Here is a 13,881-nt window from a genome sequence, read left to right on the forward strand (position 1 = left end):
TGTCCAGGTTCTTTTTAATCTGTGTAACCATTAATAGCCAACTTGAGTGACACAGGATGTCACATACAGGTGATGCTTATTGTTCCTTTACATGTTGTCTGTTGTGTACAGTATCTACAGTAGGTTTTATCAGCTTGCTTATAACCATGTTACTAATGTGTTAATACTTGTTACTAGTATCCAGATACATTCCATGGCTTAAGGGTATGTTCATCACTGACAGAATGAAAGAACTATACTTTTTTAATACTGTAATTTTACCTGTTTATGAGGGGACTTGATACAAGTATTCAAAATCCTCAAAGGCACTGATAGTCAAGCCTGTTTTTCAAATGAACAAGGAAACAAGAACCAGAGAACACAAGTGGAAACTACAGGGAAGCAAACTTAAGGCTGAGAACAGGTAGTTCTTTACCAAAAGGGTTGTGGGACGATGTAACCTGGCATCTTTCAAGAAACAGCTGGATGAGATCCTTGGATCAATTAGCGACTAACTATGTTGTAACTGTTCTCTTGTTTTTATTGTAGGAATCACTCTTGTGTTTGAGAGCTCTTACTCCCTCTGGGGAACAATCAATCTTTTCTTCTTCAAGAATTGTTATCTATTAATACAATCCCTTATATTGTAGCTACCGGAATGTAGGGAATTGCTCATTCAGCAAAAATGCAAGAGCTTTGCCAAAACACATCTCAAAGCTGTGACAGCAGTTTGATTAAGTTTTTACACAGGAATCGGTGATAAGCCGGTGTCCTTACACCATAAAACAGCATTTCAGTGGCATTAAGGTGCAAAACCGCCGAAAAGACACATCCCTAAAAGAAGGAAACAGAAAGTGTTACATTACCATGACAACAAGGTTCTCTGTAGTTGCACCAAGGGCTTCCAGGGATTCAGGTTCATCAGCAGGCCTCTTGTAATGGAAGGCTGTGCCAGCTATGTCAAACTTCCTAGGCCAGTCAATGGTCCAGGCTCCATTGATATAGTAGTCATCTCCTTCAGATTTTAAAGCTGGAAGTGACAGATTGAATCCCATGAAATGTCTTTCAAATGACATGAAATGGACTGGTTTATGCTAGTGCAAGGAGACAGGCAGGAAGTAAGATGGTGAGGTCATTATATCATGATGTCACCCTAAGCTTCCTGATATCATCTGCAGCCTTCATTCTCACTAGAGAAGCTATTGTTTATAAGCAACGCCTCAGAAATGTCCTCAGGTGAAAATGTTGCGCAATTGTTCAATTGAACAAGACTTACGATTCGTGTAGTCAAAACAAGTTTTGGTAACCAACCACAACAGATTTTTGAAATATACACTTTACTTATTATTGCATCTTGGCCAGAGTACAAATGCTCCAAAGTTCTATTCTCATTTCTCTGCAAAGGTTACCATTAAGTGTTGGATATCATCTTATACATTATCAAAGAGCAGTAATCATGACTAATCCATTTTTTTCCCACTTGGATTTCTCTGTTTTTCCCCCAAGCTGGCATACTGTATTAAAAGGAGGAAAACATTAAGTAGTTCTGTGTCATTTAAAAATGTTTCAATGTTATTGTAAGACCATTTTAAGAACATCTGTTACATAAAATTAAAATATGACCACAAGCTTTTTAAAAAAAAACAACAATATAATTATCCAGCATTTCTTGTTTGTTACATTAGGATATTGAGTCAATGTCTCTTCGAGACCATGTTTGAGTTCAGCATTAGAACATTATGCAAAAAGAGAGTTGCGCCCCTGTAAAAGTGCTTTGTTCTGCTGCTTTTATTGTGATCTACAAGCAGGAATTCCATCTAGACATTACTGGTGCCCACATTAAGCTGACAACTAAGCTGTTTTGGCGTCAGGACAGTCTATGACCTGTTGCTGCCAAGATCACACAGCCTCTCTGGTTTGGTACAAAAAAAAGAACCTCATATAGCACCTTCGATCCTCTCTGTTAATTAGACACAATCATACAAGCCTTTAGAAAGAAATGTCCTTTTAATCAAGACTGTAGAACCCCAAAACTTGCCTTTTAAAATGTCAAACTGTGAATTAACAAAGGCATGTTAATTATTGTATGTAAAGTGGGTACAGAAGAGCTTCACTTGACCTGAAAACACGCATACAGGGTCAGTCTTGATTTAATAATTGGTATTAAAATCCATTATTGTGGAAGACCTAGTCCATCACAGTAGTACAAATTTATTACAGGAACATGAAATTAGAAATGAAAAGACATCATATAGACAGGTGCTTATAATGTTTTATTGTCAAGACTACATAGGAACATATATTAAGGAAATCTGTAGAAATGTACTGGATTTAAGATACTAAAGCTACATATTGTATATCTCTGTGAAAAACTGAAATCATGTAATTTGGTTGTCTTGTTCCACAGAAACTGATAATCAGTTTTGCCTAAATAATAATAATAATTTGCAGAGATAAATGAGCCAAAAATGAAACAGCCTTGCCTACTATAGTATTTCACAATTTGTTACAATTTCGAAAAAATAGGTTTAAGTAAAAAAAAACAAGTGTGGAAAAACAGGTACTACTAAAAGGCTACTATATACAGTATACAGTATTTTAAAACGCGACATTCATAGATTATTTACAGACTTATGACAGCCTTTATTCTTGTGGCAAAGATGCATAAAACATGTTTGCCTAGGATTATTGTCTCATTTTAAATCACTCACCAATGTAGTTTTTCGACACCGCCACTTCTTTAATCTCAATGTGCACAGAGCCTCTAGGGATCTGAACAACCTCCATATATCCTAAAAGGCATATAAGAACAAGTCAGTATGCATCAGAGCCTGGAAAGGGGCTTAGTTTAGCTGTACAAAGTAAGGCATAAAAGGACATACAGTACAAGGTTTAAAATTTATGCTCTTATGACTATATGAAAAGCTCTTATGACTATAAAATGAAACTATGCGAGTATACAGAGACACCATGGGATTCAAATAGGCCATTCTGGTCACAGGGGCACATGACAATAAGCAAAAGCCTAAGTAGCTGCCCTCTGTAGGTAGTTACACCATGTATAAGATGTTTTGGCAACTGAGGGATATTCAAAAGGATTGCTTTGGTTACCAGTGGGTGAATGCAACTCTTAAGGGAAAGAAAGCAGAAGGACTGTTCTTTTTTGTGCAACTTTTGTTTGCTGTACCCAGTAGAATTTTGACGTCCAAGCAGAAATGAGGCTGAACTTGAGCGCGAGCCCATGGGAATCATGTGACGTTAACCAGATGCCTATAGGATCCATGTGATATCAGTCTTTGTGCCTGTGGGAACCATGTGATATTAGTTCACCTGTATGGGACAGAAGAAATGCCAGACAGAGGGCACTCCTCACACCTCCTATGCCAGCCTTTGGTTGCAATGGACAACAAAGAGGCTACTACCCCCTCTTCTCTAGGGGAAATATTTTTATTTCTCACTAGTTAATGTTTTTTCTCTTTTATGCAAGAGGATGGGTATGGTGCTGTTTAGCACAAAGGTTTTCAATAAACCACACACAATCAATTTAGAAACACAGGGCCTGTCATGGTGAGCTGTGTAAGTGTGGGTCACTGGAAGGTCACAGCAAGGTGGTTATTTTTAAGTAGCTTGTGGGGTGGGGAGGTCATGAAACTTTAAATTGGACTGTAGTTCCTTAACTTTTTCATCAGTATTCTGTCTTTGTACAACCTACTGCATTTGATTTCATTTGATTTGTGAGAACTGAAACACATCTTAGATTAAAAGGAAATCTTCCCCCATAAAACCATGATTCATCTTTTCCTGTTACTTAATGTCAATATATATTTACAGATTGTGTCCTTTTTTAAAAAAAACAAGTATATAACACACTACAAAACAAACAAAAAATGAAACAAACAGCCGCAGGACATCACCACATACCAAAATGCTGGCAAGAAAAGACTTGCTCATTTAAAAACAGAATAAAAACCTTTTTTTTTTAATATGTTAGAAAGAATTTTAACCAACCATTAAAAGGTAGACTCATTTTAAATTCCAAAGCACTTTTTTTAAATTCTGCCTTAATAAGGAATGGTATACTTTTGAAGACTGAACGAATAATGCTGTCTACATAAGAGTTTCTTTTTCTGAGCAGCATCATTAATTCTCATTTATTGTCTTACAATGTTTGTTTTGACTACATGTCTCTTGACACAAATAATGCGCACTTTAGCGTTCAAAGTCGTGAACAAAAACACACATCTCCATGAAAAATGAGGCCCTGAAGTGCTTGGCAACAGAGGTATATTGGCATACAGTAAGAACACTTTAGCCAAAAAGACAATAAGTTATTGAAGAATTTTGAATTGCTTTTGGCTAGATAAGAGGATATATCTTCCGGAAAGCAATTAAAAACTTGTCCTAGTTGGCAACTCAGGAAGTAAAGGAGAAAGGGCTGCAGTGAGAATACTAGCTTCTTGTCTATTGTAAGTGTTTGCCTACCTCCCCTTGGGAGCGAGTCATTGAAGAGGCCTTCAGTGGCTTCACAAGTGCTGCCATCTCCTCCACAAGCACGACATCGATCCTCCTTTGCATCCGAACCCAGAATATTATCACAGCCGACGTGCTGCAGAGGCAAAACATTTCACAGGGCTCATCAGAGGCTTTCTGCAAGCACACAGCTTTCCATCCGTGCACAAAGTTAAGAGTACAGTAGATGAGAGAAGAAGAGCAAAATGCTCTTGTTAAAACACCAAAGGGGCCATGCATTCCAACATGAGAAAATGTAATTGCACTGCATCTTTAAAACACTGGTAATGGATCAAAACTTTACACAACTTTTCCAAATACAAGCCTTTGGTCTCATTTCGGACAGGTGTAGAGTTCTGCCAGACTGTTTTAAGGTTTAAAAGAATATTATTTTTTTTAAATGAGGTGGATAAGTACTTGTGCCTTTTTGCTACCTACCTATCTGATAAGATATAAAGTTCTCAATATTTCATAAGAAACACTGCAGCTGAAATGTTGCTTTTAGAATGAGCTTTGAAATAAAAGACTCAACATATAAATACTTTCTATAGATTGACGTATGTCATAAAAAAAGAAGTCTTCAATATAAGGTTAGCACAATCTTTTTATCATATACAATCCTTTGGGAGGAAATAACTGGGAACTGCTGTATAAAGCATAAGCAATAGATCCCAATACTTATCTATCGCATCAGCCACTAAAGATAAAGTTATAATGAGCCAAGAGCACCGCAAACGCACTCACTGGTGCACCGGCTCAGAAGTTGTGCCAAGAAAACCAGCTTTTGCAGAAAAAGAGTTCATAAAAAGTGATGTCTGCCAGAAAAAAGGGTCTTTCAAGGACATCAGCATATACATCTGCTCATTGATCTTGAGAAATGTATTAAATACTGGATATCTTTCTTGGCAATGAGTAAGTAATAAATGCTAACTAACAATAAAAAAGGCAACCTGTCTCTTTGAGACGAGTTCCCTTTCTCCAAAATTTACATATATTAATCTGAGTCTAGAAGTGTTTATGGCTGATATACTGTATGGCAAGACAATGCACTGTAAGTAAAGTACTGTAGCTCTCTGGAACCTGACATTCTTTAACTCTGTAAAAATATATAATTTAAGGATTTTGTGATTTAGCCAATCCTTTATATTTTCTAGGAAATTGTCTCAAAAGATCACGTCCTTACTAGACTGTCTGATCTTTTGTGTTTAGCGATACTACGCAGAAAGCTACGTCAGGGATAAAAGCAATCTCAGCATGTCAAAAAACACTGATAAATCGAAGCTAAGTATCCATTAGTGTGGACAGGAAAACAATACTTCTGGCTGTGGACAAAACAGAGATTTACATAAAGAGGTGAAAAAAGGGAATCATGACGTGCTCACGTAAGCAGAATATAAATCTTTGTCAATTAAACACACAGAAGTATAAACACGACCAAAATTCAAAATAAATTAGATACATGTAATATTCTGTTTCTGTTTAAATTATGGTTTAACCTACAATGATCCCTAAGGAAAATTACACACTTACATTTTAAATTTACATTTAATTTTTAAGGTTAGTCTTGTAATGCAAACAAGTGGTCTTCTGCCTTGAAAAAATCTCTTTTCATCTCCCATTACTTGATTTTCTGCCAAAATCAGCAACTTGTCCGTATCAGAATGATAACTTGGGATTCAGATCGCATGGTTCAGCCAGCGATTTGCACGCAGCACCATTAAAAGTGCAGCGGCTCCCATTATTTTGGTTGTTGGTTACAGGACTAAACATTTGTCGATTTTTAAACCTTATTTTTCTGTACCCACTTCTTGACTTCTGGAGGTAGTCAGAAACCTCAGGAACAACATCAGAAAGGTAACCAATGAGAGGAGATAAACCGGTCCATAGAGCTCATTTGGATCTATTTCTCCATAGAGGGTAGTGGTACAGGAAACTCCCCATTTACATCCATTTACATGAACCAGTCCAGCACGTCTTTGGACAGGAGAAAGGGAGCTAGAATGCCTGGAGCAAACCCATATGAACACTGGAAGAACATGCAAACTCTATACAGAAAGTACCTCATTCCAGAATCAAAGCCAGAGCTGTGAGGCAGAAGCGTTATCCATTGCTTTTAAGATAACTAAAAACACTAGATCATTTGTCATAGAGAAATGAAGGGATAATTTTTAATTCATAGAAATGCCTTGTGTGTGTAGAAATGTATCACAATGAGCACAGGGAACAAGATTGTCTATGTGCACCATGCTTTTCCAAGTAAAGCAGCCTTCAGTGGGAATAGAAAGTCACCCCCTTTCAAAATGCGTACCTTTTGTTGTATGACACTCTGAAAACAAAAACAAATTAAACTAGACTTGTTCCAATTTTATTTAAACACAGTAACCCACATTAGCCAAGTGAAAATAAAATTCTAAAACATTCTGAAATTGAATTAATATTACAACAGTAAAATACCTTATTTGGATAAGTGAACACCCCCCTAACAATTGCATTTGTAAACTTGCTCAGGTACTGTATAACCAATTACCTTACAGATCACACAACAAATTAATTGGCACCCACCTTTGATTAGTTGTGGTGATTCTGATTAGTTCAGATTAAAGCAGCTGTTTCTAGAGGATTTCATTGCTTGGAAGTGCATTTCAAAGCAAAGTCAGGAGATGGGTATAAAAAGATTTCAAAGGCTTTAAGTATCCCATGGAGCACATTCAAGACCATCATTACGAAGTGGAAGGCATACAGCACCACCCAGACCTTGCCTAGATCAGACTGTCCCTCCAAACTGCATGACCGAGCAAGAAGGAGACTGATCAGAGAGGCTACCAAGAGGCCGATGGCAACTTTGAAGGAGCTACAGGTCTTTATGGCAAAGACTGGTCATTGTGTGCATGTGACAACAGTATCACAAGCACTCCACAAATCTGGCCTATATAGGGGGTGGCAAAAAAAAGCCACATCAAGTCTTGTTTATGTTTTGCTAAAAAGCACCTTAAAGATTCTGTGGCCAAGTGAACCAAAATGGCTAAAATGCAAAATGGTACGTCTGGCGAAAACCCAATACAAGATGTACTGTATGTATACAAGATCATCCAAAAACCCCCATTCCTACAGTAAAGCACAGTGGTGGCAGAATCTTGTTGTGGGGGTGTTTCTCTTCAGCTGGAACTGGGGCACTTGTCAGGATAAAAGGGAAGATGAATGGTGCATAATACAGGCAAATTATTGAAGCAAACATGCAGCCCTCCGCCAGGAAGTTGAAAATAGGAAGATGGTACACCTTTCAACATGACAATGACCCAAAGCACACCACCAAAGCAACCATATAGTGACTGAGTGGCCTAGTCAGAGCCCTGACCTAAATACCATCGAAAATCTTTGGAATGACTTGAAGAAGGCAGTCCATCAACAGTCACCACGCAGTTTGACCGAGCTTGAACAATTCTGTAAGGAGGAATGGGCAAGTATTCCTCCCTCTAGGTGTGCAAATTTGGTAGAGATGTATCCAAACAGACTCAAGGCTGCGATTCAAGCAAACCACCAAGTATTAACACAGGGGGTGTTCTTTTATCTAACCTTGTTATTCTACTTTCTTATTTTTATGTTTGTTTTCAGAAATTTTGCTTTTTTTCACTTGGATGTTGAAAGGTACAATTTCTAAATAAAACTGATTTTATTTGTCTTCTTTATGGGCCTAAGGGCAACAAAAGGTGAACATTTTGAAAGGTAGTGGTAAACTTTCTATACCCACTGTATCTGTGCATTCTCCAATGTGTTGCAATGAGTGGACGCCTTTGACCCAGAAGGGAATGAGTATAAGAAATAAAGGTAAGATCAACCTAGAAGCGAGGAAAGAGCAGTTGACTGATACCTTGCATTCTCCATTTATGCAGATGTCTAGGGAGTCAGCCTGGCAGCGTGTTCCGTCAATTACAGCAGGGGAACGCTCCGTGTAGAAATTATACCCCTCAGCCAGGCAATTTAAGGCACAAGGCTTCACGCCACCTGTTGCCAAAAAAACACACACACACACACACTAGGGAGAATTAGTGTTGTGCTCAAAATGCTGAACCTCTTTCAAAACACACCTTGTACTTTCCCAACAAACAGGTTATATGATACTAGCCAATCAATCAATCAATGATGCCATGCCTGGAGAAAAATCCAGAGTCCTTACCACTTTCTGCACTACTAATTACCTCTTAAGTGTCCTTTCCTGTTACACACGGTAAGAATCGTACACTTGAGCCAGTTTGTAGAACAGTGATCTTTTTTGCTGCTTGCATGATGCTGTAGTTTAGCGAAAGTGTGTGAATGTGCTATGGGAATGCTATGGGAGTCCTAGAAACAGCAGTGCTTCCAACTGACAGAAATCAGACATGATGCACCACCCTCAATCACCCATGTATACTGTAGCACCTAAGGAAGGCCAGAAAGATTGTTTGCTCTCCCACAGGAAGAGGATGGCAGCTACCATAATGACGTTCTCCGATAATCCAAACCATCTGACTACTCAGAGCCATCTCTATTCAAAGCAGGTGCCCACACAAAGGTAATGCTATGACTGGTCACACAGAAAGCATGACTGCAGTATGCTCATCAGCTAAGACGTCAGCTCTCTCATCGGGAGACGCCTACCAATTTATGCCTTGTCATTTGCATGCTTATATTCAAGCTGATGCTGGTCACACTGGGTGCTGATCCACATCTTTAAAGCAATTAACCATGTCCTGCAATGGCAATAATTTTCAAATTTGAACAAAGCAATAGCTTTAGTAGTTCAGGTGGGTAGCTGCGTCAGCATGCGTAGGCTGCAAAGGAGCAAGTAATAGGTTTATCCCATGCTGAAAAAAAGAAGAAAGAAAACACAACGTTTCGGCCGTGGAGCCTTCTTCAGGTGTCAGGCACCCCAAGAACAGTAATTTTGTGACTCATTATCATTGAGCATGACTACAGCTTTTATGCAGCTACATCAACATGCATGGCATCTCCATCGATGCTGGGCAAAGGGCAGTGTTATATTTTTATTCTGATGATCACTCTGTCATTTTCATAGGGCAGAGAATGTGGGCACAGAAGAAAAACATGAAGGATCTGCCAATGTTTAAGGTGTAAGAGAACGCCAATGGTTTTATACAAGCAGATATCGGCAGACAAGCGTGTCAGCTTGTTGTTGTTGATGGCAAACTCACTGCAAGAGTTACAATGACATTCTGAGATTTGCTCCACCAGTTGTTCCAGTAATACCAATCTTAGTGCAATTCCTTGACATTGCGATCAGGAGACCCTTGTCTAGGGTCTTCAGGCATCAATCAGGAACTGGCTTTGTAGGCTAGCCCACACGATCAGAGGATCAGTGGAAGATGGGATGAGTTCAGTGATATGTCACCCTCCAGATAATGTCAGATCTCCAGCTTTGTCCGAAGGTTTAGAGACTGAGTGGAGGAACATCTGTTGGCACTTTTTCTTTCAGTCTGAATACTCAGGTAATATGGTCAGTGAGTTTGAATCCCAGCAATGGCTGAGCAGAGCTACACATGGGCACTCCTAATATTGATTACTTACGTACAGTGTACATACAGTACATCACATAATCAATGCCACATGGTACTTTCAGACTTACTCCTCTGATGTTTATTTACAAATAATTACAATAAAGAAACACCTATATAAAATATGACTTATTTCCTTATGTTTATCTTGGGGTTGGTTTATAAAGTATTTAAATATTATTAGCCATACTGACAAGTGAATTGAAAAAATAGGAATGTTTAATCAGTGTAGAATTTGACATTTTAAGAAAGTGTTGCAAAACAAGATTTAACAAGATTTGTGTGAAGAGACTTTTGCTCAATAAAAAAGAACAGGGGTTATTATAGTGTATAGGCAATATTAGGACAGAAAAGCACCATGTGATAACATCTCTAAACCATTTAAGCTAAATAAACATGTTATCTGAACCAGCTCAGTTGAGAGCTGGCATCATAAATGTCTCCTTCCAGCGTTTAATTCTTCTTTATTTTCTAGGGTCAGGTTTTGGCTGAAATACAATAAATCATTTAAATGACTGCTTTTTAAAAGGAGATACTTTTAAAAACACCAAATGATTTCAATCTATCAGACCTTGGTGCTTATTTGGCATCAATAATATAACATTTACAGACTTTTGGCCAAATCAACACATTCTTCTTGCTTATTGTTTTCCACTCATTTCAATATTCCAAGGGCTGCCTTTGTTGAGACTGTTAACAGAGTATTAGCCCATAATTCTTGATGTGCTGACATGTAAAGTGAAGGAATTATCTTTATAAAAGTTAAAAGCAAGAGCGCCTGTCATTGGTACGGATTGGTTATGTGGTTAGACATGCACATCAATTGATAAACTTGCCCCTCAGAGAGACACTGACATAGAACAAGTAATGGAAAGCAGCAGAACTCTACATTTAGTAGAAACAGCTGCCAAGAGGCAATTCGTAAAAACTGTTTTAAGTACAAAAGCACTACCAAATGGCTTGCATAACTAGATAACTTCAATATATTTCTCTACCATTGTTTCTGAACACATATCCTATTTTGAAAGAAAAGGTTTTGTTTGAAATCTTTCAATATCAAAACTATTATATCAATCAATTTTGTGAAGGCACAACATACTGTATACACAATGTGACAGTGAAAGGGAGCTGAGAAGCAAGGGCTTCAACCCATCTCTAAGTATTATCTTAATTTCCCCTGCAAGGGAGTTATAAAACAGCAGGTAAGGTCACACCTAATGTTTACACTGTTAACAGACACAAGTATTGCATTCAAAATATGCAAGAAAAAAGCATATAAACGCCCCATAAACATAAAAAATAATTTGAAAAATTAAAAAATCATTCTGAGCTCTGTGAATACAGTGCCTGCAGCATGCAATATCTTCTGTATTGCCAGACAAAATTCAAAGAATTCACTTTAGTATTGGGTGCTGAAGAATGTTAATTAACACAACGTAGTTGTAAATTAGAAAAGTCTAGTTTGAAATGACATTTTACATTCAGTACATAGACACTGCCTTTTTGTCTAATGGGTACATGGAGATGGAATGGTCTGATGAAGCAAGCTAGTCTCCAGCTTCTATACCAGCTTGAAACCAGACAGTTAATGATAAACTGGGTCAAAAGCCTGGAGATATTCAATCAGGCTCATGCTTGATAGAGCAGAGTACCAGATGAGCAGATGATAAACAGATGAGTTTATCCTTATGGTGAACGTATCATCTTGCCCATGCAGAGCTGTGTCAGCACCTCTTAAAAAATGACTGGAAGTTCTGATCCCCAGCACAATCAACAGTTGTCTAGAAAACATGGTTTCTATTCAAGACAAAGCCTTCTTCCATCCCTTAACGCCAGTTCTTTATAAGACATGTCAAACATAATGTACTTCCAAAAGGATCTGGGCCACAGAAGCCATTTTGTTTTTCTTTAATGATGAGTCATGGAATCTGCAAGGTGACATACAGTGCTTACCAGGTACTGCAAGCATGTGGTCAACTCCTATTTGAGTGAGAGAGACATTTATGGTGGGGCAAGGCAACAGTAAAACAAAGGATCATCAGAGGTGACTGCAGTGTAACCACTCTGACATGCAGTTATGACCTTTTTCTATCCTTTGTTAGATCACTTGCAGAGGATTGTGGTACCAGTTCAGTTTAGCTCTAATGGATTGTAACACCTGCCCTCATGAGGTTCAAAAAGGTCTTTCAATGGATTGAATCACCACAATGCAATGAACTATGAGACCCTTGTGGGGGAGATTGGGGAGATTGACCGATTGGGTTTGTGCTACAGTTTAGTGCATCCATATTCAATTTTTTAACCCGTGTTTAGCTTTATAAAATTATAAAATTATTCCTGGGTCACACCACAGCCTTAAACTGTTTCTTCGTTCCACTTTTTCAAAGCGGGATTAAACTTTTATTTGTTCCTTTGCAGCCAAAGCAGCTCCCAAGCTGGCAAACTTGATGTCCTTGATTTTTGGTCTTAGTTGTCCAGAATTTTCCTTTAAATTTAAAATAGTCTAAACCGCCCTGTATCTAATCAATCAGATCTTTTCGGATGATCAATTGAATTGGTATGTTTGCAATTACTTAAGCCTCCAAGTGAATAAAGCATGCTGCTACATACTGTAAGTATTCAATGGATATCTTTTGTCATCAATTAACATCTTCCCTGTTGATTTGACCCATAACACTAATGACTAAAAAGAAAGCAGCATGTGGAACCCATTAGAGATCAGAGGGTATGACAATCCTAAAGCCAACAGTAAAACCTGCAGATCTCATGCCCCAGTGAAACCTTCCTCCCAGCCCTCTCTCTCACACTGACAGAGCTTTTTCACAGGATGCCAGATTTCTACATAGCTTTAGTCTATAAACTAAACATTTCACGAGTGCATAGCAACAGGACACTGGTGCAGAAGATGTTCAAACATTTCGGTCATTGGAATTTTAAGAATTTTAAGGGCATCAAAGGGACTTACTCAGTGTTTGTACAGACAGGGTATACAAAACGTCCAGTATATATATTGTCTTTCTTCGTAAGAGTATAGACTTTAAACAGCTTACATTAAGTCAAGTTCACATTGAGTCAAAGCTCCCTGTACACAAAACTAATACTCCAAGCACACTACACTGATCATAATGGACATAATGGAGGTAGGTTTTGTGTCCGCACTCTTCCATAACTTTTTCAAGCTCACCTCCAGTATATGGTTTCCAGTTGTAATACTTCCCCCGAAATGGCATGTTATCAAAGTCCGCACACTGCTTTTCTCGAAAATCCCGGGATCCTATGGGACACGGCTGTGAGAAACAAAGAAGGACAAAACATTGACAAAAGGATAACAAATTTAACATTATAAGCCATAGAAAATATTGTTATTTATAATTATATAATTATATGTTATTTATAAAAATATAACTAATTTAAAATGCGGAAAAAAATCTATTGCATGGTATTGTCATTCGGGCTATTTAAAACACAAGACTTTTTCTTGCTATTAGTTAACTTCTAGTTTTAATGCACCTTAGCTGCCCTGTTACTACTAGTCATAAGAAATTCACTTTGATTTACAAGATCAGGAGCAAGACTACTTGCTCCAACAAATCACATATTCCAATTTAATAACATCAAGACAGCAAACCAAAGGCAACGGGTTTTAATTTGCATCTTCCTGAAGAAATAAACAGGACAGCACGTGAACCCAAGCACACTTGATATTGCAGCACACTTGCTGTTTAATGACCTTTTAGACAACCTGGCTTCTCTCCATTGTTGAACTGCTTTCAATTAAAAAGTGACATTAAGTACTACAAAGCTATTCTCCTGCGAGGTTATAATGTCGGCTGGAGTCATGATG

General features: G+C 38.0%; 1 protein-coding gene across 1 annotated transcript in view; it reads right to left on the reverse strand.

Annotated features, from left to right (window-relative positions):
- Positions 1-13,881, reverse strand: part of adamts6 (ADAM metallopeptidase with thrombospondin type 1 motif, 6) — a 101,368-nt gene that overhangs the window by 26,289 nt on the left and 61,198 nt on the right. The window contains exons 15-19 of the mRNA XM_088629285.1: positions 13,222-13,324; positions 8,357-8,490; positions 4,462-4,585; positions 2,691-2,771; positions 846-1,009 (exon numbers count right to left, since the gene is read on the reverse strand). Coding sequence (XP_088485411.1) covers positions 846-1,009; positions 2,691-2,771; positions 4,462-4,585; positions 8,357-8,490; positions 13,222-13,324 — 606 coding nt within the window. The remainder of the gene's footprint in view (positions 1-845; positions 1,010-2,690; positions 2,772-4,461; positions 4,586-8,356; positions 8,491-13,221; positions 13,325-13,881) is intronic.

This window comes from Lepisosteus platostomus, chromosome 4 (assembly GCF_059453375.1).
Source record: "Lepisosteus platostomus isolate fLepPlt1 chromosome 4, fLepPlt1.hap1, whole genome shotgun sequence".
NCBI classification, from domain to species: Eukaryota; Metazoa; Chordata; class Actinopteri; order Semionotiformes; family Lepisosteidae; genus Lepisosteus; species Lepisosteus platostomus.